The 21,365-nt window shown below is 34.6% G+C and overlaps 1 protein-coding gene across 1 annotated transcript; it reads right to left on the reverse strand.

The window, feature by feature from the left end:
• Positions 1–1,384: 1,384 nt before the first annotated feature.
• On the reverse strand, positions 1,385–11,409 carry LOC108369129 (sodium- and chloride-dependent GABA transporter 1-like). Its single transcript, XM_017624128.1, has 5 exons — positions 11,363–11,409; positions 1,974–2,241; positions 1,807–1,910; positions 1,624–1,748; positions 1,385–1,428 (listed from the first exon to the last, which is right to left on the reverse strand). The coding sequence occupies exons 1-5, from the start codon at positions 11,407–11,409 to the stop codon at positions 1,385–1,387; spliced, it is 588 nt and encodes a 195-aa protein (XP_017479617.1).
• Between the last annotated feature and the right edge of the window lie 9,956 nt (positions 11,410–21,365).

Here is a 21,365-nt window from a genome sequence, read left to right on the forward strand (position 1 = left end):
TACTGAAAAAGAGGTTCGTGCCGCATGTACTTATCTCCCAAAGCTGGCAAATGCAAATCAGGATTAAAATTTTAAAACCAATTAATAAAATTAAAGTAAAATATTTACAAAGTTAACAAAAAAAAACACAAAATCTATAAAGAACCCTTTTATTTTTCAAAAAACCTGTGCGACAGTTATTATTTATTATTTTACGCACTGTACTTTGCCATTCATATTGTAACAAACACTACTTAGTAAGCAAAGTTAAGTGGGATAGTGAAAAGGTGTAAGCATGGCCTTAGGTGCAGGTCGCTCGGGTATAAAAATCAGAAAAATATTAAATTCATTATAAGGCTTAAATAAAAAAAATGGCCATACATTCAGGAAGAGTCTGGAATTCTTTTGTAGTTTTTAGTTTTTTAGTTGGGGAAACTTTCCTATAAGGGCGGTCATTGAAAACCGAATTCTACGCAAAAATACTGTGGACGCAAGTGGATATTGTGACTTTTGGCAATTTTTCTAAGGGGTCCCTGGGGAACCATAGGGCCCTAGGTGGTCGGGGTAACATTTTTGTCAATGGCGGTTCATGCCCTCTTCAAAAAGGTCGGAAAAAGGTGCCACGTCCACTCCCCTTCGATCACCATCTCTTTAACAACCGTCGCTATTGGAAAGCCAACCCATGTAGTTATTTATTTTTCACATTTACTGTTGCTTTGAAAAAGATATCTAAGATATCTTTGTTTGTTTGAACCGAATTAATGGTAATTTGTAACAATAAATTGCACAAAAAATTTAAAAAAAAATTGTACTCCTTTTTTATGTCATGTACTGCTTTTTTTCTATCGAAAATATAAATGTACTCCTTTCTCCGTTTCAAAATCTGGCAACCCTATATTAAAAGTAATTTTAAAATGAAATGTATACAATTCTTTGACTATTTAAAGACTGAAGATTAAACTGATCTCATTATTGCTATTCAAAAATGTCATAAATATAAAATAATTTATTGGCTTCTATGTACAGTGATGTGTACACTCATGTTAAAATGAATAACACTTTTATATTTTATGAACTATATTTAATTTATATACCAAAATATTGTTAAAAACAACAACTCTGACGTTTTAAAGTATTATCTGATACTTACATTCACAATTTTGCTTTGAATAAAAATGTACTGAAAAGTACTGACTTTTTTAACATGAAAGAGTTCAACGTACTGATTTCGCGCATACAAAATCTGGCAACCTTACCACTGCCAATGTCACTACAGAACAGGCAAACATAAAATCGAAGGGGTTGCGTAAATGGTTTTGCATTATTATTTAATGCAATGAATTGTTTTGGGGAAAATATAATAAAAAGTACTAAAATAATAATCGAATATATATATTTGAGGAATTCACAACGGTATCGTAGGTGTCATATTGTTGCATGTCGTAAACCCTAAAAGCTTACATAAATGGTTAGAGAACTTCAAACCACAACCAACTATCTTTTAACACTGCGAAAATGCCTAATATGAATTTGATGGTACCTTGCGAATCCCTTAATAAATTTTTTAAGTGTTTAAAGTTTACGACATACTACAATACGACACTTACTATACCGTTGTGAATACTCCAATTTTTTTAATCTTACCAGATGCAGCCACTTCCGCAACCGGCCTCTGTTGTTCGTGCGCCATAAAACCCACCACTGAGAATATCACAAATCCTGCAAACATGCTGGTACTTGAGTTGACTGTACATACAATTAAAGCGTCTCTGAAAACATTGAGAATCCGTGCTTACATCATATTTATATACAAATTATGAAGCTTACTTGTATACGTTGTTTGTAAATTTATTATAACTTCCCAGTGCAACTAGTGTCCCAAGACCAAGTCCATATGAGAAGAAAATTTGAGTCACTGCATCGATCCATACCTTTTATAATAATAAAACAGTTAAGAATGTGACCAACATACATATGTACTTATCATTGCATACTTCTGACTCAGTAAGTTTCGAAAAATGTGGTATCACGTAGAATTTTATCCCTTCAAAGGCTCCAGGCAGGGTTATGCCTCGAATAAGAAGTATAGTTAGTAGTACATATGGAAACAGTGCGGTAAAATAAACAACTTTTCCTGTCCATTTGACGCCTTTCCAAATGCAGAAGTAACACAATATCCATACCAATAACAACGTACCGGCCAATTCCCAGCGAATATTGCCCATATGTTCGATGCCATCAGATATTTGTAATGCACGTCGCCTGAATTGATTGAGTGTATTTTTACATGTATGTATATGCAAATATGTATATGCATGTATCTATAGCCCTGTTCGCGTACGCACTATCCAGTAAATCCAGTACAAATTTTACTGGTTTTTTACTGGATGTCGTTTTCGTACGCAAAAACTTGCAAGAAACTAGCAAAAGAGGGGAAATTGACAGATGAACTTGCAAGTTTTACTGGATTTTTACTGGATAAATTTTTACTAGCAATTATTTGCTAGTAAGAAAAACCGCTGATGGCATGATGCTTAATGTAATTCACATTAACAAAATAATTGTTTTTTGGCGCTTTTAGAGTTGCAATTGATAAAATAAACGTATTTAAATATATAATAAGATGGAAAGTACTAGTTTTCTAAGAAAATTTCATTGGAAAATAAAAAATTAATCAGCTGTTCATAAAACTAGCAACTTCTTGCTGGTTTTGCGTTTTCGTACTTTCTTGCATATTTTACTCATTGGGAGTAAATTGCTCTCCGAAATTTGGTTACTGGCAAGTTACTGGATATTTTTTGCCTGAGAATACGACAACACAACTTTGTTTAATAACACTGACAAATAAATATTTCATATAAACTCTTGTATATACACTGACGAAAAGGCTTAGTTATTATTACCAAGATTCATTGAGAAATGCCCGGTTGGCTTGAGAATCTAAAAATGTATTTGTATTTTTATTTATTTATTGTCACCATTATACAGAACAATAGCTGCCAAAGCCTACGATAGCGTTGCCGAAATCATTCGCGAAAAATCGACAATTTACCCACAAAAAAATCATTATGTCGGCTAAGAAACGTAAAATTTATATTTATTATACATTTCGAACAATAAAAATGCATAGATTACATACAATAAACTTTTATTTCAACATAGATTGATTAAAAGAAAAATACTGACAAAAATAAAATATTTCACATAAACAGGGTTGAAATTTTGAAATTCCTGCGGCGGGTGTTCTGGCAAAATATTCTTTTATTTTAACTTTTATTTCAACATAGATTGATTAAAAGAAAAATACTGATAAAAATAAAATATTTCACATAAACAGGGTTGAAATTTTGAAATTCCTGCCCGTTGTTGTAAGTCAAATATTAGTGGCATTGTGCTACTATGATTGCACGGCTGAGTAATCATATTCAACTTATGTACAGCAGTCGAAAAAATTATAGCCACATCAAATTTTTACAAGTTTTAAAATATTATTTTTGTTGTTATTTAATTTTGGTTAGTTTTTTATAGTTCATTCTTTAACAACATCCGTATAAATACAAGTTTAAAGGCAGTGTCACACGATTGGGTATTTGCCGAAATTTGGTGTAAATCGTATACCAATTGTGTGAATACCCAAATATTATTTGTTGAAATTTTTCAATAGAAGACTGCTGTATTGTACCAATCCTATGACTACAAAAAAAGTCCAAATTTGTTTATTTTGTCCCAATAGCCCAACATAAAAATGCACAAATCTGTACAAATTTACAATTGAGTGACACTGCATTATAAATTTATGAAATTAAAAAAAAAAATCAACAAGTCTTCGCAAAAATTTCGAGTTTTTAATTAGATTCTGAGTAGGCAGTTTTGTAGCCCACTGAATTCTAGTAGAATAAAGTTCAAGTTTCAAATGCCTAAAATTTACGGTTGATTTTTTGGAATTTTCAAAAAGCTCAAAATTTTGTACGAAAGTTTGTTGAATTTTTTTCAATATTGCACAAAGTTGGAAACTTGGATTTTCAAGAGGTTTGTTAAAGAATGAACTATATTTTTATAAAAATAAAATAAACAACAAAAACAATACGCTAAACCTTGGCAAAAAGTGGTTCGGCTATAATTTTTTGACCACTGTATGTATTTTTTATATGTTTAATTGGGCATGCACATTATACATAACGGTATGTACTAGGGATGTTAATTTTTCGTTTTTTACGATCCCGAGATTTTCGGGATGTCGTTCTCACAGTCCCGTGATTAGTCCGGGATTAGTGTCCATTACTTTTCAACAACTTAAATCGAAGAAATTGCTTCTTTATTGTTCGAGAAGCTCTCCCACCATACAATAAATAATAAATAAACGGGTCTAAAACCTACTTTATTATTTAAAGTGACATTTTTATTTTTTTCTCTGACGTCAGGATTTATTTTAAAGGACTTTGTAATTTCAAACATATGAAAAGAAAGAGGAAATTTCTTTAGAATTAAAAAATAATTAAAATTTTTTTGATTCACAAGGACGAATAGGTAATTTTTTAAGCTGATAAAGTTAGAACGACCAAATTCGAGGATGTTATAGAGTTTATATAAGTCCTTAACATATAATTTAAAAAAAAAATCAAATATTGCGAAATTTCAGGGATACAATTTTAACCCTTCGATTTGTGAGAAGGTCTCTAGGGACCTTTTCGTATTTCATGTGCCTATATCTTTTTGTTCAATGCATTTTTGAAAAGAATTTATACATGTATTCCAAGAATAAATTAAGCTGAATCGTTTAAAATAAGTTTCGAAGGGATACGGGATCACGTTCGAGTGTTATTGAGATTTCAACATATATAGTACGGGGATTAGTGACAAGGTCCCTAGGGACCTTGTACAATTTTAGAAGAAATAACAAGTTACTTGTCTTCATGTTTTGATTTTTTTTTTTCACTTGTTCTTCAAATTATTTCATTCCTAATATATATGCAGGACGTTTATTTAATCAAAAGACAACATAAATACCAAAGAAGTTGCACATGTACAGTCGAAACATCGAGCAACTCTTTGTAGGTCCCTAAGGACCTTCTCACGAATCTAACGTCATCGGCACTGTCACTCATCGGAGGGTTAAAAGAACATTTTCAATACTTACCAGTCCTTATGCACCAAAAAATTTAATCCTATTAAATTCTACAAAACTTTCTCTTTAATTTGGAACCCATACTTCTTCTCTACAGACATTTCACTGAATTTTTTAAATCATTTTTGAATTACTGACGTCAGAGTGAAAAACTAACTAACTAACGTTAAAATGAAGTCGAAATCGTCATTTCGGCAACGCTGGCTATTTTTAAATAATTACACGCACCAGAATAACAGCCGACGACAGCAAATCAGAAACTGAAATAAAAAAGCTTGCACATTGTAGCCACGGCTGCCACTCAAGTTACATTTTTTCTACCAAGATCTTTTTGGAAAAACTATCAAAAATCCCAAATTTTTCTTATGTGCATTTATGATTAGTATTTTGTTTTTGGCCGTTTTATTATAATTTCTACGTTGATTTTGAGCCTCAGGCCGGTTATAAATAAAACATAAATTTGAAAGTTGCATTTATTATATTTATTGTTGTCGATATTTCGCCTCCAATATAAAGGCATCTTTGGGACTGAAAAACACAATTTGCATACATATTTACATCATACTACAAGAAAACTTAAGTACATCAAAAACGGAACTTACATTATTGGAGTTTTCCAATGGACTAATTACATGTGCGGAAAAATATTAACAAACAAGCTCGAAAAAACAATTAAACATAAACAAGAGAATGTAAATGTAAGCAAGTTGAAATACCGTAACGCAAACATGGGCACCTTTGCCCAAATGGGCTTTTTTGCCCGTACGGGCAAGCGAGCCCATTTCGCGGCCTAGATCAATGGGAAAATCATGGGCAAACATGAAGGGGCCAACGAATCTTACTAATACACGTATACCAATGAGAGCCACTGCACACACATTCTGGAGTAAAAAGTCCCACTCTCCCAAACGTACGCCACATACACTCCTCGTCATTTGAATAACTCAACCTTTTAATCCTTAGTATTTTCATTTTTATTTCATTTTGTTTATTTAATATTCATTACATCCGATTTTAAAACTTTATACAGAGTTAAAAAAATGTCAACAAAGGCGTACAATAAAGAGCAAGTTTCAAGTGTCTATAAAATAGCGGTGATTTTTGAAATTTTTTTTGGTGATGATGCTGCGCATTTTCCCTCATACAAAGTATGCTCGACAAAATTTTGATATGGAATAAAATGCGCAGCACCGTCAATAAAAAATTTAAAAAAATTTCAAATATCAGGGCTATTTTAGAGTCACTTGAAACCTGCACTTTATTACACTATAATTGAATGGGCTACAAAACTGCATATCCGAAATTTTTCTAAAAATATTACTAACTTATTCACTGCAGGTCATTAGGATGGCACACTGCCATGTTGTCCTTTTTTAAGAACTTGTTTTTGTTATTTTATGGCCTTATAACATCTTTTTGGTTGTTTGTGTTTCCAAACCAAATTGGACAAGGGATGACGGAAAATCGTTCCACAATACATCAGCCTTATAACAATTATATTCAACAATTTTTATTGAGCTCGAGGCCGTTTTTAATGAAAAACTTATTGTGGAAAAGCAACAATAATTTGAAAAAATGGTAGAAGTGATAGCTATTTCGGAAATCACCACATTTCCTCATCAGACTTCTTTCAGTAGGATTCGAACCGACGATCCCACTGACTCAGCCAGTTGCCTATGCACCGTGCTAAGACGCCTTGTAAATTATCGTTTGCTTATTTCCACTATTTTCATTTTTGTTATGCCAACACAATCAAGCGCAGCTATTCCGCTGCAATTCACTTGATCATGTGGTTGTTGGTTTTGTTGGTTTGTGCTAATAATTCTATTTTTAGAATGCTTAACTTTTAGGTGTGCTCGTCCTTAAGTTATTTGTTTTTTGTTATTTTTTGGTGCCTTACAACAATTATATTCAACCATTTTTATTGAGCTCGAGGCCGTTTTTAATGAAAAACTTATTGTGGAAAAGCAACAATAATTTGAAAAAAATGGTAGAAGTGATAGCAATTTCGGAAATCAGCACATTTCCTCATCAGACTTCTTTCAGTAGGATTCGAACCGACGATCCCACTGACTCAGCCAGTTAGCCTTATAAATTATCGTTGCTTTTTCCCCACTTTTTCATTTGCTAAGCCAACACAATCAAGCGCAGCTATCCCGCTGCGATTTACACTTGATCATGTGGTTGTTGGTTTTGTTGCGTAGGCAACTGGCTGAGTCAGTGGGATCGTCGGTTCGAATCCTACTGATGAGGAGTCTGATGAGGAAATGTGGTGATTTCCGAAATAGCTATCACTTCTACCATTTTTTCAAATTATTGTTGCGTTTCCACAATAAGTTTTTCATTAAAAACGGCTTCGAGCTCAATAAAAATTTTTGAATACTTTTTTAAGAACTGTTTCCAGCTCTCAATAAAACGAAAAAAATTATATAAAATGCTGCCCAGGAAATGGAACAGTTAAGTTTTAATTTGTAAACAATTTTAAAATTGCATTTACCCGTAGAATGTTTTATATTTTACAAAAAAATTATATTAATTAAACAAAAGGAAAACTGTAAATACTACGGATTGAAAGGGTGTGTCAAATGACGAGGAGTGTATAACCTGCAGCAATTCAGACTCACCCTAGGTTAGCCCTCAGATAGTCCCTATTGTTACCAGCACTAGTCCCTCATAATTCCCCTGCCAATGGTTTCAAATGCCATTTTTAGCATTGGCGTGTCATTGGAAAAGGACCGGTCCAATCAATACTGACCGTAAAATAGTCCTGGACTAGTCCAATTTTGGAGATTTTTTTTGTTGGAGTAAGATTGTGTTCTGCACTTCGCAGATGCTTTTTCATAATTCGGAAACACACAAAAAAAAAATTTAGCATTTTATAACCATGTTGCTTCTGACGGCATTTGAACCCGGACCCTCCTAAAAGCTAACAAATAGTGGCAAGCATCTCTGCGCACTGAGTTACAGCCACGCATGTAAATGTGTGTTCAAATGTTCACTTTGCATCAAGGCCAGACCAAGCGATTGGGACATTTACATGGTGGTGTTCTTTACATTGTTTTTATTGAATTTCAAGACAACACCACCCTGTCACTGCCAAACTGTACTTTTCGTCTATCTCTAGGCCGGTTGCTTGGGGACTGGTCGAATGCTGACATTTTCGATGTAAGCAAATGTCCAATTCTGACCAGTCAAATTTTATCCAGTCAAGTACTAGTCCGTAACGGAAAATTGGCCGACTTATTGCTGCAGGGTATGAGCAGATGTGATCACTACCCCAAGTAAACCCGAGCTGAAAGTGTGATTGTGTTAGTGTGCCAATTACGTTTGAATGATTGTGCATTCATTTTGTTACGCTCTCGCATGTATACACATCGTCGCCTGGGTAAAAGATTGTCGTAAGCGCCATTATGACGATTTTTAGTTCTAGATGCATTTATATATTTTGAAATAAGGTCTTTCGATTGGTGTTATCAGTTTTTAGATATCGCCTTTAGTTTCCGAGATATTGACTACAATTTATTCGCTAATTTAGTAAAAATTTAGTTAGTGTTGCAGCCATATTAAGCTAATCAATATCTTAAAAATGGCCTTCTCCATTTTTAGTATCTCCTTTAGTTTCCGAGATATTGAGTAAAAAGTGTCGCTTATTTGGTAGAAATTTTGATCACATTTTGTCGTATTTCATACGAAGTGGCTGCCAAATTGTGGACAAATGACGCTTACGACAAAGTTTAACTAAAGAAAATCCTTCATAAACTCAAAACTAATTAACAATAAACATTAAAAATTAAATAATTTAGGAATTTTGTGAACTAGTAACATTTTCAGAGACTTTGGAGAAAATCTATCTTCGCGTTTTTGGAAAATTGCATTCCAAACTTCAATCGCGATTTCCCACCACCTGCCGAAATTAACATACGACAATCTTTTACCCAGGCGACGACATGTTATGCTTACGCTCTTTAAGCAGGCGCTCACTCTCTGTCCATGCTTGTATATGACAGGGATGACTTAAAGGTATATTAGGTATATTTACTAGATTTTAGGTACAATCATCTTTTGATGAGATGCATTTTTCTTTTTGTTTTCTTTTCCCTTTACCATGCTAATATATTTGCTTGTAGGCTCGGGAGAAGCTTCGCTTTGATTTTGAAGAATAAACAATTCTAAAAAAAGTGGTCAAAATATATATAAATATATATAATTTTAAGGCTTATTTTGACTAAGTGAAAAAAATTGTCAAATGGGACTAAAAAATGGTATTTTGATTGATTTAGATCAGAATAGGCCTTCAGGCGTGTACCTGCGCTGCTAAAGCGGCTATTTGTAAGTTTTTGGCCCATAATACCATCGATAAAGGTAGGGATAAAGGAAAGAAAGTTGTGTCAAAATATGTCGAAAATTTTTTTTGTCAAAATATGACATAATGAAAACCAGCCCTTATTCGCCCATACAGTCCAGTGTCTAGGATGTCTTTAAATTTCATATTTTCTTTAGATGAGAACTATAACTATTTGACCCATATTCGCTTTTTGATTTCGGGAAATATATTCAAAATGCTTTCGAAGTTACTTTCGGTAATTTAATTATATTCTCTTGACTTGCTGCACCTATTAAAAGGAATCGGATAAATTAGTAGACTTTTTCTGTTGTTTTATAAAAAGCTGGATAAAGAAGTATACTTCGCAAAGTGCGTTTTTTGTATTTTTCGCCAATATTTTTCAGTTGTCAAAATTAGACATAAACAACGCTTCTCCGATTCCCATTAGACTATAGTCTGTTGGCCTTATTCATAAAAAATCAGTCTCTGTGGTGACGTTGAGTGAGAAGGTTGTATCGCTCGCAGCTCGAGATTTCTTTGTAACACGTGTTTATCCGAGTGCATTGAAAAAAAAAAAATAAAATTCTAGAGACCAAAAAAAACTGTATGCATATTAGCTTACCATCCATACTAAACTATAATAACATTGTACAGTGTATTAAAATTCCTAAACGTGCTATTAAGTTGTGTGATGAAGACCAAGGGTCTTCTTCAAAAACTCGAAAAGCTATGGCAGGAGAAGGTTCGCCCAGACATAATTACTGGGCTCCTCTTCAAATGCTTACTGATGAAAATGTGGACATTGATTTGAACGATCAAGTCGAAAATCCAATTGTTAAAAAACAATTCATTCCACCGATCAAAGTTCTAACACAAAATAGTGCTACTGTTCAAAAATTAATAGAGGACAAAAAAATTACCAGCTATGTGGTTAAGAAGATCTCACTAGGATTAAAAATTATTGCTGAAACGAACGAAACATTTAATTTGATTAAAAAGTTGCTTAAAGATAATAATTGTCAATTTTTTTCACATGATCAGAAAGAAAATCGCCCGTTTAAAGTGGTGCTTGGAGGTCTGGATAATAGATCGTGTGAAGATATCAAAAATGAACTTATTACATGTGGTTATAAATGCCAAGAAGTTAAAGTTGTAAATAGAGTGCATAGCAATTACACTGACACTATACATATAGTGAGCTTTGAGAAAAGCTCTGTTAAGCTTAATGAACTTCGGGCGAAAGTAAAATCGCTCTTTCGAACAATTGTTAAGTGGGATTTTCAGAGAAAACCTAAAAACAAACCAGTTCAGTGTCGTAACTGCCAAATTTATGGCCACGGTGAGAAAAACTGCAACGTTAAATCAATGTGCTCAAACTGTGCTGGAAAGCACAAGTCATCTGATTGTCCAACTCCAGAAAAGGAACGATGCGCGAACTGCAGTGGGTGTCATAAATCGACTGATTTTGCATGTCCAAATCGTGAAGCTTATATAAAAATAAGAGAGAGTGTTAATTTTAAAAGCAGCCGGAATCGGAACATGCCAAAAACAAGCAAAACATTTGTATATAACGCCAAGTCTTTCCCGGGCCTTCCAGCACACATCAACCAACAACGTACAGGCAGAGAGAACATTCCAACAGTTCCAGTCTGGCCGCGGCAAACAGCTGCTGTGAAGCAGACAAGTAGCTGCCTATTTACAGAAGAGGAAATAACACGTCTCACTGTTGACATAGTTCTAAGCTCAAATTGTGTAAAACCAAAGAGGATCAATTCCATGTCATTGCGCAATTAGCTGTAAAATATTTATATAAAGACTATTATTAATGTCTCTCTCTTCTCTTTATGTTCTTATGTGGAACTGCAGAAGTATCCGAAACAAATCTACTGAGCTGTTTGACTTTTTAGTAAGAAATAAAGTAGACATCTGCTTACTTTCTGAAACTTGGCTTAACAGTAGCATTAAGCTTAATCATTCCCATTATTACGTAGTGAGAAACGATCGTGAATATAGAAGTGGTGGAGGTGTTGCCATTATTATACGCAAATCAATTTCATTCGTCATTGTTCCAAAGATTTACACTACTGTGATTGAAAATATTGGCATAGAGATTTCGATAAAAAATAACACAAATATAAGGCTTTACAGTGTTTACTTTCCTGGTGGGTCAAGGTCAAATGGCTTGGGCCGTAAATTCAAATCTGATTTAAAAAAATTGTTGTGCCAAAATACTAAGTTCGTTGTCTGTGGCGATTTAAATAGTAGACACAGAAATTGGGGATGTTTGAGGGCTAATGCTTGGGGAAATGTTCTGCGTGAAACTAGTGATTCTCTACCTACAACTATAATATATTCACAAAATCCCACTTACATACCAGAAGCAGCAAGTTCGAACCCTTCAAATCTTGACTGAATTATCTCAAATTTACCGGAGATTATCTCCCAGCCTACAGCAGTAAACAGCTTAAGCTCTGATCACCTGCCAGTCACATTTAAAATTGATGCTAGTGTGCCTTTGTCTCTACCTCTACAGTTTGATTTTAAAAATGCCAATTGGAGCCTATACAGAAAAATGTTGCAGAAATCGCTGAAAAATTTATCGATGGACTTAGAAACTATTACTAACAAATCCCAAGTGGATGAAAATGTTGCTTTCCTGTCAAAGGAAATTTTGGGAGCAGTGAGATTGGCTGTTCCCAAAAAGCCTAGTAAAAAGTGTCATATTAATTTACCACCGCACATCTTGCAATTAATTAAAACGAGAAATTTTTATCGCCGTCAATGGGGCCGGTATCGTCTTCCATGAGACTACGCAATAATGAAAAGATATATTGCTTTAATTAACTTTGAAATACTACAACACAGAAATAAGACGTGGTCAGAAAAACTGAGCAATCTTGAAAATAGATCAAAACCATTTTGGAATCTGGCAAAAATTCTTAGGAAAAAATATCAAGGGATACCACAAATTGTTTCTGGAAATAACGTGCTTTGTACAAACGAAAGCAAAGCTGAATTATTTTCAAAAATTTTTTGCGATTATCATAAGATTTCAGACAATTTAGGCACACAATCTAATAATCATATTGTGGATACTACTATGTCACATTTTGATAATCTTTGCATTTTTACGCCTTGTTCGTTCTATGTTGATCGTGAAACTGTCTCTCTACTTATTTCCGAGTTGCGGACTAGAAAAGCCTCTGGCATTGATGATATCAAAAACATTATGATTAAAAGCTTTCCAGAATGTGCGATCAATTATTTGGTTTTCTTAATTAATTCATGCTTGAAAATTCAATACTTTCCCGACACTTGGAAAGTAGCAAACGTAATTCCAATTCACAACGTAGGAAAACCTAAAAATCTTGTGACTAGTTATCGCCCAATCAGCCTCTTAAGCAGCCTAAGCAAAGTTCTAGAGAAAGTCTTAAAACAGAAAATCTGGAACGTTTTAGATACTAGAGATATCATACCAAATGAACAATTCGGATTTCGTAAATTTCATAGCACTACACACCAAACTAAAAGGCTTTGTAAACACATTAAATGTAACTTTGAAGCGAAGAAATCCACCACACTCGTATCACTTGACATAGAAAAGGCTTTTGACACAGTATGGCACAACGGATTAATTTTCAAATTGATTGATTACTGTTTTCCACCACATTTGATAAAAATTATTAAAAGTTTTTTAAGTAATCGTTATTTTTGTGTTCAGGTTGGTAATGAATATAGCGATTTAAATTTAGTTCCTGCAGGAGTTCCTCAGGGTTCAGTTATCGGGCCGTTGCTTTATATCATTTACTGTTCAGATATACCTAAATCAATAGACTGTGATTATGCTATGTACGCAGATAATATTGCTATTTTTAATTCACATGAGTTCGGCCAACAGTCTGTTGCTCATCTGCAGTCTGCTATAAATCTGATCACTGAACATTTTCATAAATGGAAAATCAAAGTAAACGTAAGCAAAACGCAAGCCCTCTTTTTCACGAGAAAAAGAAACTCTTGCTATTATCCTATTTCTAATATTTATATCTGCACTAGTGAAGTGCAGTGGTCCACCAATATTAAATATCTGGGGATTGTACTCGACCCGAAACTACTTTTCAGAGATCACATTCACCACATAATCATCAAGTTTAATATAGCCCTCAAACTACTATATCCGCTAATAAACAGGAAATCTAAGCTTAGTAATGACAACAAAATTACAATTGCAAAAGTTATATTTCAATCCATTATTTTGTACGGAAGTCCGGTCTGGGGTAATTGTGATAAAACTCATATTAATAAATTGCAAATTCGACAAAATAAATTATTAAAAATTATGCTTAATTTACCATGGCACTTTTCAACCGCAGAGTTGCATACCCAAAATAATATGATTCTTCTCTCGAATCGTATTGATAAAATTACTGATAAATTTAAGCGTCTCTGTGATATATCGACAAATCCATTAATTAGTAGTTTAAATGTTTCTTAATTTTTTCTAGTAATGAATACAGAAACTTTACCTGTACAACCATATTAGTTATATACTACGTTGTTATCTATGTGCTTCCTCTTTTCTTTCACCTTTGAAATTTGTTTGTATAAAAGGTTTTTTTCTAAACTTTGCAAGATTAGAAGTTGTTTTTTTTTCCTTTAAGCTCATTTATATCAATCATAACCAATAATTCTCTTTTATACAATATATAATAGTCTAGTTGTAAGGTTTATCGATAAACCATATCCTCTTGAAATGTATTCTATTGGAAATAAAATAAATAATAATAATAATTCATAAAAAATAAAGTAGCCCCGGTCGGAAAAGTAGTAATGGATTACATGCGTGATAAATAATATAATGTATTCATTATGAGTTCTCGACTATATAACTGCTAACTATGTATTCAGCATTCTAATGTATTCAAAAAGTTCCAAAAATTGCCTATTAAAACACATTCTTTTCGCGATACTAGGCAATGCAAATTCTCGAATGTGAAAAGGGTTGTTTTGCTGATTATTTTTTCAATTACTATACATTACATTTTCCCACTGGGGTTTTATAAAAGGTTTATAAATTGAAAAATGTATGAAAACGTCAATTTATAAAGCTATTTAAACCTACTTTATTTTTAATGAATAAGGCCATATAGATAAAGGCTCAGTTAAAAAAACCCCTAATCATGTTTAAAGTACATCCATCCTTTGTATTAATGTTTTAAATGAAATTAATAAAAAAAATTACAAATGAATGATGTAACTTTTTTAGGTACAATCTATCTCATTTGGGTACATTTATTTTATGATATTAGGTACAATCTGAAATTTCTATTTTTCATCCTTGGTATATGAGCAGAAGTGGGCACTACCACAAACAAGCGTGAGCCATGCCTGTATATGAGCAAATTTCACATCGCTATAACTGTTGCCAATTTTGTGCCTTACGCAATAAACTAAGTACGTTTAGGGAATTAAAACGCGAACATTTTTTAGTTATTTTGTTCATTCATTTATTGATTCCAAACGTACGGAAAACTTTATCCGTTGACTTACACATATGTATGTTAGTGTTTGGCCGAGCTTCTCCTCTGGATAATATGCTCCTAGATAATCCATACGCAATATATTGAAAATATATTTTCACACAGTCTCTATTACGGAATTCATAGAATATTCTGCTAATTAGCTGTGTGTGCACATTTGTACAAAAGTAAGCAATTGCATGAAAATAAAGCCGCTAGAGAAACCAAAAAAGTTTTGCAAATTGTTTTACGAATAAACAAACGTTCTGCTAATTAAATTGATTAAATTAATTAACTGCGCATAGTTGGAAATATTTACAAGTGACATTGCGTGATTACTTAAAATATTTCAACATACAGCTTTATATGCAAAAATACCATTAAACACAGCAACACAAATTTGGTGTTTTTTTGGGAAAATTGCGCTATTTTCAGTGTCTTTGTGCTTTTTGAAATACAAAATTGGCAATACTGATCACTAGCTGACCTTCATCGAACGCTCTTTGCTGGGTTCGGACTGCAAAAATGGGAACAAAAATCAAGTTTTCGAAGTAGATGTGCATTTCTTATCTTTATAAAAAACAATTCATTTCTCCTCGTATCACTGTATTCTAGGACTAAAGAAGGGGCTAAAGCTGCCTTTACAAGGATCGATTTCTGTAGACTGGAAAATCAACTAGCCAAAGCATTTACATTTTACGGTTGAGATGTCATTTACACGGGTCGATTTTGGTTGAACGACAAAAATCTACTAGAAAATCGACCCGTGTAAAGGCGCCTATAACCCAGCGAGCAATTATCATTAAAGTTAAAATGCCTTGGTTAGAATTAATAAAAAGTTATTTCATTCTTGATTTACCGGGACAATTGTTACATTGGTGGGCAACGACGCAATTACAGAAGTTTAGACAGAGCAACATTTTTCGATCGGGTTCAAATTGGGTGATTGTGAGGGCCTATTCACGAATTCAAGTGTATTTGCAAAGGTGCTGTAGCTTACCAAGGTAACAGTCGTGTCGATAAAAACGGAGCAGATTTTCAGTTGAGCGGAGTAGAGGACGAAGTTTCAAATTATTTCGACCAAACGGAACAAATCTACTCCTATCGGAGCAAAGTCCGAACGATGGCTTATTGTGTATATGAGGAAAATTTACGATCTTTGTTTGGTGCACAAAGTCAGTATTGCCGCAGCCGTACTGCGATGAACATGATGTCGGTGGTGATATAAATATTTTTTTCGCAACTTTTCATACCCTTCCTCCCGTAAACTGTTTTTCCCTTTCTTTAGCCCGCGTTCGCACTTTCGCTTCTGCGCGGGTAAAAAAATGACATAATGTAAACAAAAATATACAAACAGCCATGGTACAATAATTACAGGTATTGTCTTCCCAGAGAGGTTTGCTTCACATCGAAATTCCTGCTCTCTTATTTTCATTTTGACGCAGTTCAATGTTGGTTCCAGCGTTGCCGAAAGCTTTTGCTGAAAAATCGTAATTTTACCCTGAAAAAATCGCAATTTTGGCCAAAAAAACGTCAAGTTTTTCTTTAGTATATAAATACATAAATTATATACAATAAATATGACCACACATTTCAAAACCAAAGGGAACCCACATTGCATATAGGTTAATAAAGTAGATTTGTAATTGTTAACGGCAATTTTAAATCACACTTTAAAACACAACTGATTTAAATTTCTCAACTCCACTGGCTTGAAGTTTTTGAAGATTTTGATCCAGTTTTAAAGTGTAACATTAGCATTTATTAACTGATAGATAATCTTGACTGAACGAATTCCCTCTGCTATTTTTCTGTCTCTTTCAAATCAGTGTCAACAGTGCAAATTAACGATTTGGTTACAACTCTAGAACACATTTAATAGGCGTCTTCATCTAAAGTGATAATTTATCAGTTTATCCGCATTCTTTCATGAACGCACCTTGACAAATAATTGCACAAAATTGTTTATTATTTCACTTATCTGGCGGGTTAAGTTTCATTCTTACCTCGCCTATTGTGCAAATATGTTTTTCATGTGTTCGTAGCAAAATCTACCACCTGGCAGTCTATCAGAGTTGAATTTTGCAGAAATTTATACGTTTATCACCAAAATCGTTTGATAAAGTGATAAACTTTGGTTAAAGAGATTTCCATACAAATTTTGACAGTTCATTTATCAAAACGATAAATTTATCGTTTTATCAAGTTTATCAGCAGTTTATCACTTTTGATGAAGACCTGTAAAATAACTAAAAGCACGGTTGTAAAACAAAACTAGATAAATGCATGGTTGTATTTTGGATTACGTTTTCCTTAAAAAAATTTACATACATACTTACATACATATGTAATATGTACGGGGGGGAAATCGTCAAAATGTCATTGAGCAAAAAAAAAACGTCAAAATGACGACGAAATCGTCAATTCGGCAACGCTAGTTGGTTTATTTTACTTTTGGTTGGCGTTGCTTTTTGTTTTCGCTCTATTTGATTTTTTTAATTTTTCTAAGTAAAAGAAAAAACGTTTGAAATGAAGTGAGCCATACAAATTTTGAATTTATTTCCAAGCAAATATCTTTTTTTCGGCTTTTGCAAATTAAATAAGTCCTCAGAAAGGTTTGTTTAAAAAAATACGTGTACATACATGGTATATGGGGTACGGAAATATCCCTTTTCTCTAGCAGTAAACCTTTTAGTGTGGGCAACAATTCTCTTCTTCTTCTTTTTTGGCGCTGTAACCGCCTAAGCGATTTTGGCCGAGTTCAGCAAAGCACGCCAGTCGTTTCTCCTCTGTGCCAACTGACTCCAATTGGAAACGCCAAGTGAAGCCAAGTCCTTCTCCACCTGATCTTTCCATCGCAGTGGGGGCCTCCCTCTTCCTCTGCTACCACCAGCGGGTTCCGAGTTGAATACTTTCAGAGCTGGAGCGTCGGTGTCCATTCGAACGACATGGCCAAGCCAGCGGAGCCGCTGTATTTTAATTCGCTGCACTATGTCTATGTCGTTGTAAAGCTCATACAGCTCATCGTTCCATCGTCTGCGGTACTCGCCGTCGCCAACGCGTAAAGGACCGTAAATCTTCCGCAAAATCTTTCTCTCAAACACCCCAAGAGCCGCCTCATCGGATGTTGTCATTGTCCATGCTTCTGCGCCATATACCAGCACGGGCAGGATGAGTGACTTATAGAGCGTGGTTTTCGTACGTCGAGAGAGGACTTTACTCCCGAATTGCCTACTCAGTCCAAAGTAGCACTTGTGGGCAACAATTGTGTTTTACAAATAAGGCAGATCGTAATATGCGCTCTCTTGGAAGACAATACCTGTAATTATTGTACCATAACAAACAACAATACATGAAGCGGTGGACAGTAGGACGAAGAAAATCTAGATGTAAATCACATCGGCATTGCATTGTTATTGTCGGACGAAGTACTGGTGTAAAATTAGGCGATGTAAAATTAGGTTTCTGCTGCGCAGCGGCAACTTCTTTTTTTATGAACTTCATCTTTATGAAATAAAGGAAAAGCTGAAGATCAATGTATGTATGCCACACCAAGAAGCTTACAGTAAGCATGTGCCGATAATGAACCGATTTTTGAAAACCAAAGGTTTTCGCACGGAAAGTTATGAGGTTGGGTATAAAACTAAATATGAAATTATTGTCGAAGCTTTCAGATAACTCTTAGGAGTTCCGGGTTGGACCGAAAAGTGACGAAACTGAAGCCAGTTTTTATGAATTTTCATATTTTATAATTTTAAGATGGCGAAGTTTTACTGTGTGCCTTTTTATCGAAAATTTCATCGAATAACTTTTCAATTAAGTTTTAAATCGGTTAAAATAACGCAGCATCATAATATTGCAAAGGCCTGAGAAGTACGGAAAAACACACATCACTAATTTCAACCAAGCGGCAGTCCTATAATCCGATGTTAATGAAAAGTCAAAAGTGAAGCAAAGAGCGTGAACGGAATTTTTTTTACAAAAATTAAAGTGAACTAAGACAGAAATTTACAAAATAAAGTGAGTTTTAATCGGTAAAATGGCAAGCTCATCAAGGAAACAATTCCGATCCGATGACTATACAATTTTTTTAGTTGGAAAATGTGAAAGTGAACTCAAAGGCGCAAAGTTGCCGAGCATGAAACAAGTTCTGCAATTATTTTTTTACAAAACGCGAGTGGAATAAAATTCGGTGAAAGTCGGTGTAAAAAATACAACTGAGGCTACCATTGATTTTTATCAAAAGGCAAACATTAATACGATGACCGCAACCAACTGTGTGAAACAATTTTAATGCCGCCACCCGCTAGGATTTTTCTATACCGAAAAAGGTTATACCCTAGTTTCCGCTCCGAGCTGCGGACAGGCTGTTGATCAAGGTCGGTAAGGCCAGGTTTCCGATCCATGTTCCCAAAGACATTACTTTGCATGTGCGGCAGGCGGAAAGCTCTAGTTTCCGCTCCGCACTGTGGACAAGCTGTTCAGCATGGTCGGAAAGAACGAGTTTCCGATCCATGTTCCCGAAGTCATTACTTTGAATGTGCGGCAGGCGGAAAGCTCTAGTTTCCGCTACGCGCTGTGGACAAGCTGTTGACCATGGTCGGAAAGGCCGAGTTTCCGATCCATGCTCGTATTGTCTTACGCGGTCGCGAAAATATACGAAGCCGATTACAGTTGTACTAAGCAGTCATAGATATTATGTAATTTATCGTTCCCGGTTAAAGATATTAATTTATTTAGTTACAAAACGTTTACCTCATAAACTGAACAGAAATACAGTTCACCAGCTGAACGATAAGGTGCAATGCAATGGGTTTACATGTTATTTATTCAAAATCTCAAGTAAGGTTTTCTTAATGGTAAAATGTGAGTCGGAGGTGTCAAAATAGTCGTAATGCTTATTAAAGTCCTGGCATAGGCAACGAAAAGCATCATGCATTTCAAAATTTGTTCTACAAATAGTTAGCATAATGGGCTTGTAATGTCTAGAAGGCCTAGAAGGAATACAAAACGTGATCTGGTTCAGTAGGAAGGGACTATTGACCATCCCATTCAAGATCTTAATCATGAACAAAACCCCGAGCATCTCCCTACGGCAGTGCAGCGTTGGCAAATTTATGAGCTTCAAGCGGCTTTTGTAGAGTGGGAGATTTAATGTCGAATCCCAAGGCAAATTATTTAATGCGAATAATAAGAATTGTTTCTGTACCGACTCTAGTCTGTCAGAGTGCGTTTGATATCTAGGGTTCCATACGACGGACCCGTATTCTAAGATCGGCCTGACTAGGGAGGTGAAGAGAGCTTTAGTGCCATAAGGATCTCTGAATTCTTTAGCCCAACGTTTGATGAAAGCCAAGACGCCCTTGGCTCTATTAACACAAGAGTTTACATGGGACTTGAATTCAAGCTTAGAGTCCATGGTTACGCCTAGATCGATGAAATTAGTTACCTGATCAACACTATGTTCACAAATTCGGTAGCTATATTATTGAAAGGGTTTTCTAGAGAAACACATAAATTTACACGTTTTCAAGTTAAGTGACATAGAATTTACTTCGCACCATTTAAACACATCACTAAGGTCCACCTGTAATTGTTTCCTGTCTCCTGGGGCACCAATGAACTTAAATAACTAAACGTCGTCTGCGTACATTAAGCAATTCGGATACTTCAAAATATTTGGAAGATCGTTGATGAATAAAATAAACAGAAGGGGGCCAAGGTGGCTACCTTGAGGTACACCTGGCGTCACATGAATTACACGAGATGAACATTTTTTAAAGATAACCCTCTGTTTCCCGCCAATGAAATAAGAAGAAAACCAGCGCAGCAGGATTGGAGGGAAACCAATTTTATCAAGTTTGTATACTAGAGTTGAATGGGATACTTTATCAAAAGCCTTGCTGAAATCAGTGTAAATGACGTCAGTTTGATAATTACTTTTGAAACCATTGTTCACATTTGTAGTGAATTCAAGAAGGTTTGATACAGTTGATTTACCTTTACAAAAGCCGTGTTGTGATACATCGATAATGGGTGTTATGGAATAAGATAGTTCTTCCGTAACGATTTCTTCAAATAATTTAGGAATGGCACACAGCTTAGCGATTCCCCTATAATTCGCAATATTCGACCTGCTTCCATTTTTATAAAGCGGCAAGATATACGACTACTTCCACAAAGAGGGAAAACTCCTTGCTTTAGAGAAGCATTGAAGATATTTGTTAATGGCTTATATAGATAATCAGCACAACTTATTAGGACACAGGAGGGAATACCATCCGGGCCGCTTAGAAAAGAATTTTTTAAACTATTCAAATGAAGGAGAACATTGTCAGCGGAGATTGAAGGAATACGGATGTGGTCAAACTGTGGGAGTGGAAAAGGATAGCTAGAAGTTTTTTCATTTGGCTCGACAGAA

This window comes from Rhagoletis zephyria, unplaced genomic scaffold (assembly GCF_001687245.7).
Source record: "Rhagoletis zephyria isolate East Lansing unplaced genomic scaffold, Rhagoletis_zephyria_1.1 Rzeph_scaffold_03504, whole genome shotgun sequence".
Classification (NCBI taxonomy): domain Eukaryota; kingdom Metazoa; phylum Arthropoda; class Insecta; order Diptera; family Tephritidae; genus Rhagoletis; species Rhagoletis zephyria.

What these genes read in the sequence shown, in the direction of transcription:
- LOC108369129 (XM_017624128.1), bottom strand. Translation starts at nt 11,409, where the DNA reads ATGGGAATGATTAAGCTTAATGCTACTGTTAAGCCAAGTTTCAGAAA. An exon ending in CGAAACTTACTGAGTCAGAA is followed by an intron (nt 1,911 to 1,973) that starts GTATGCAATGAT and finishes TTATTATAAAAG; the next exon opens with GTATGGATCGATGCAGTGAC. An exon ending in TTTACAAACAACGTATACAA is followed by an intron (nt 1,749 to 1,806) that starts GTAAGCTTCATA and finishes CAATGTTTTCAG; the next exon opens with AGACGCTTTAATTGTATGTA.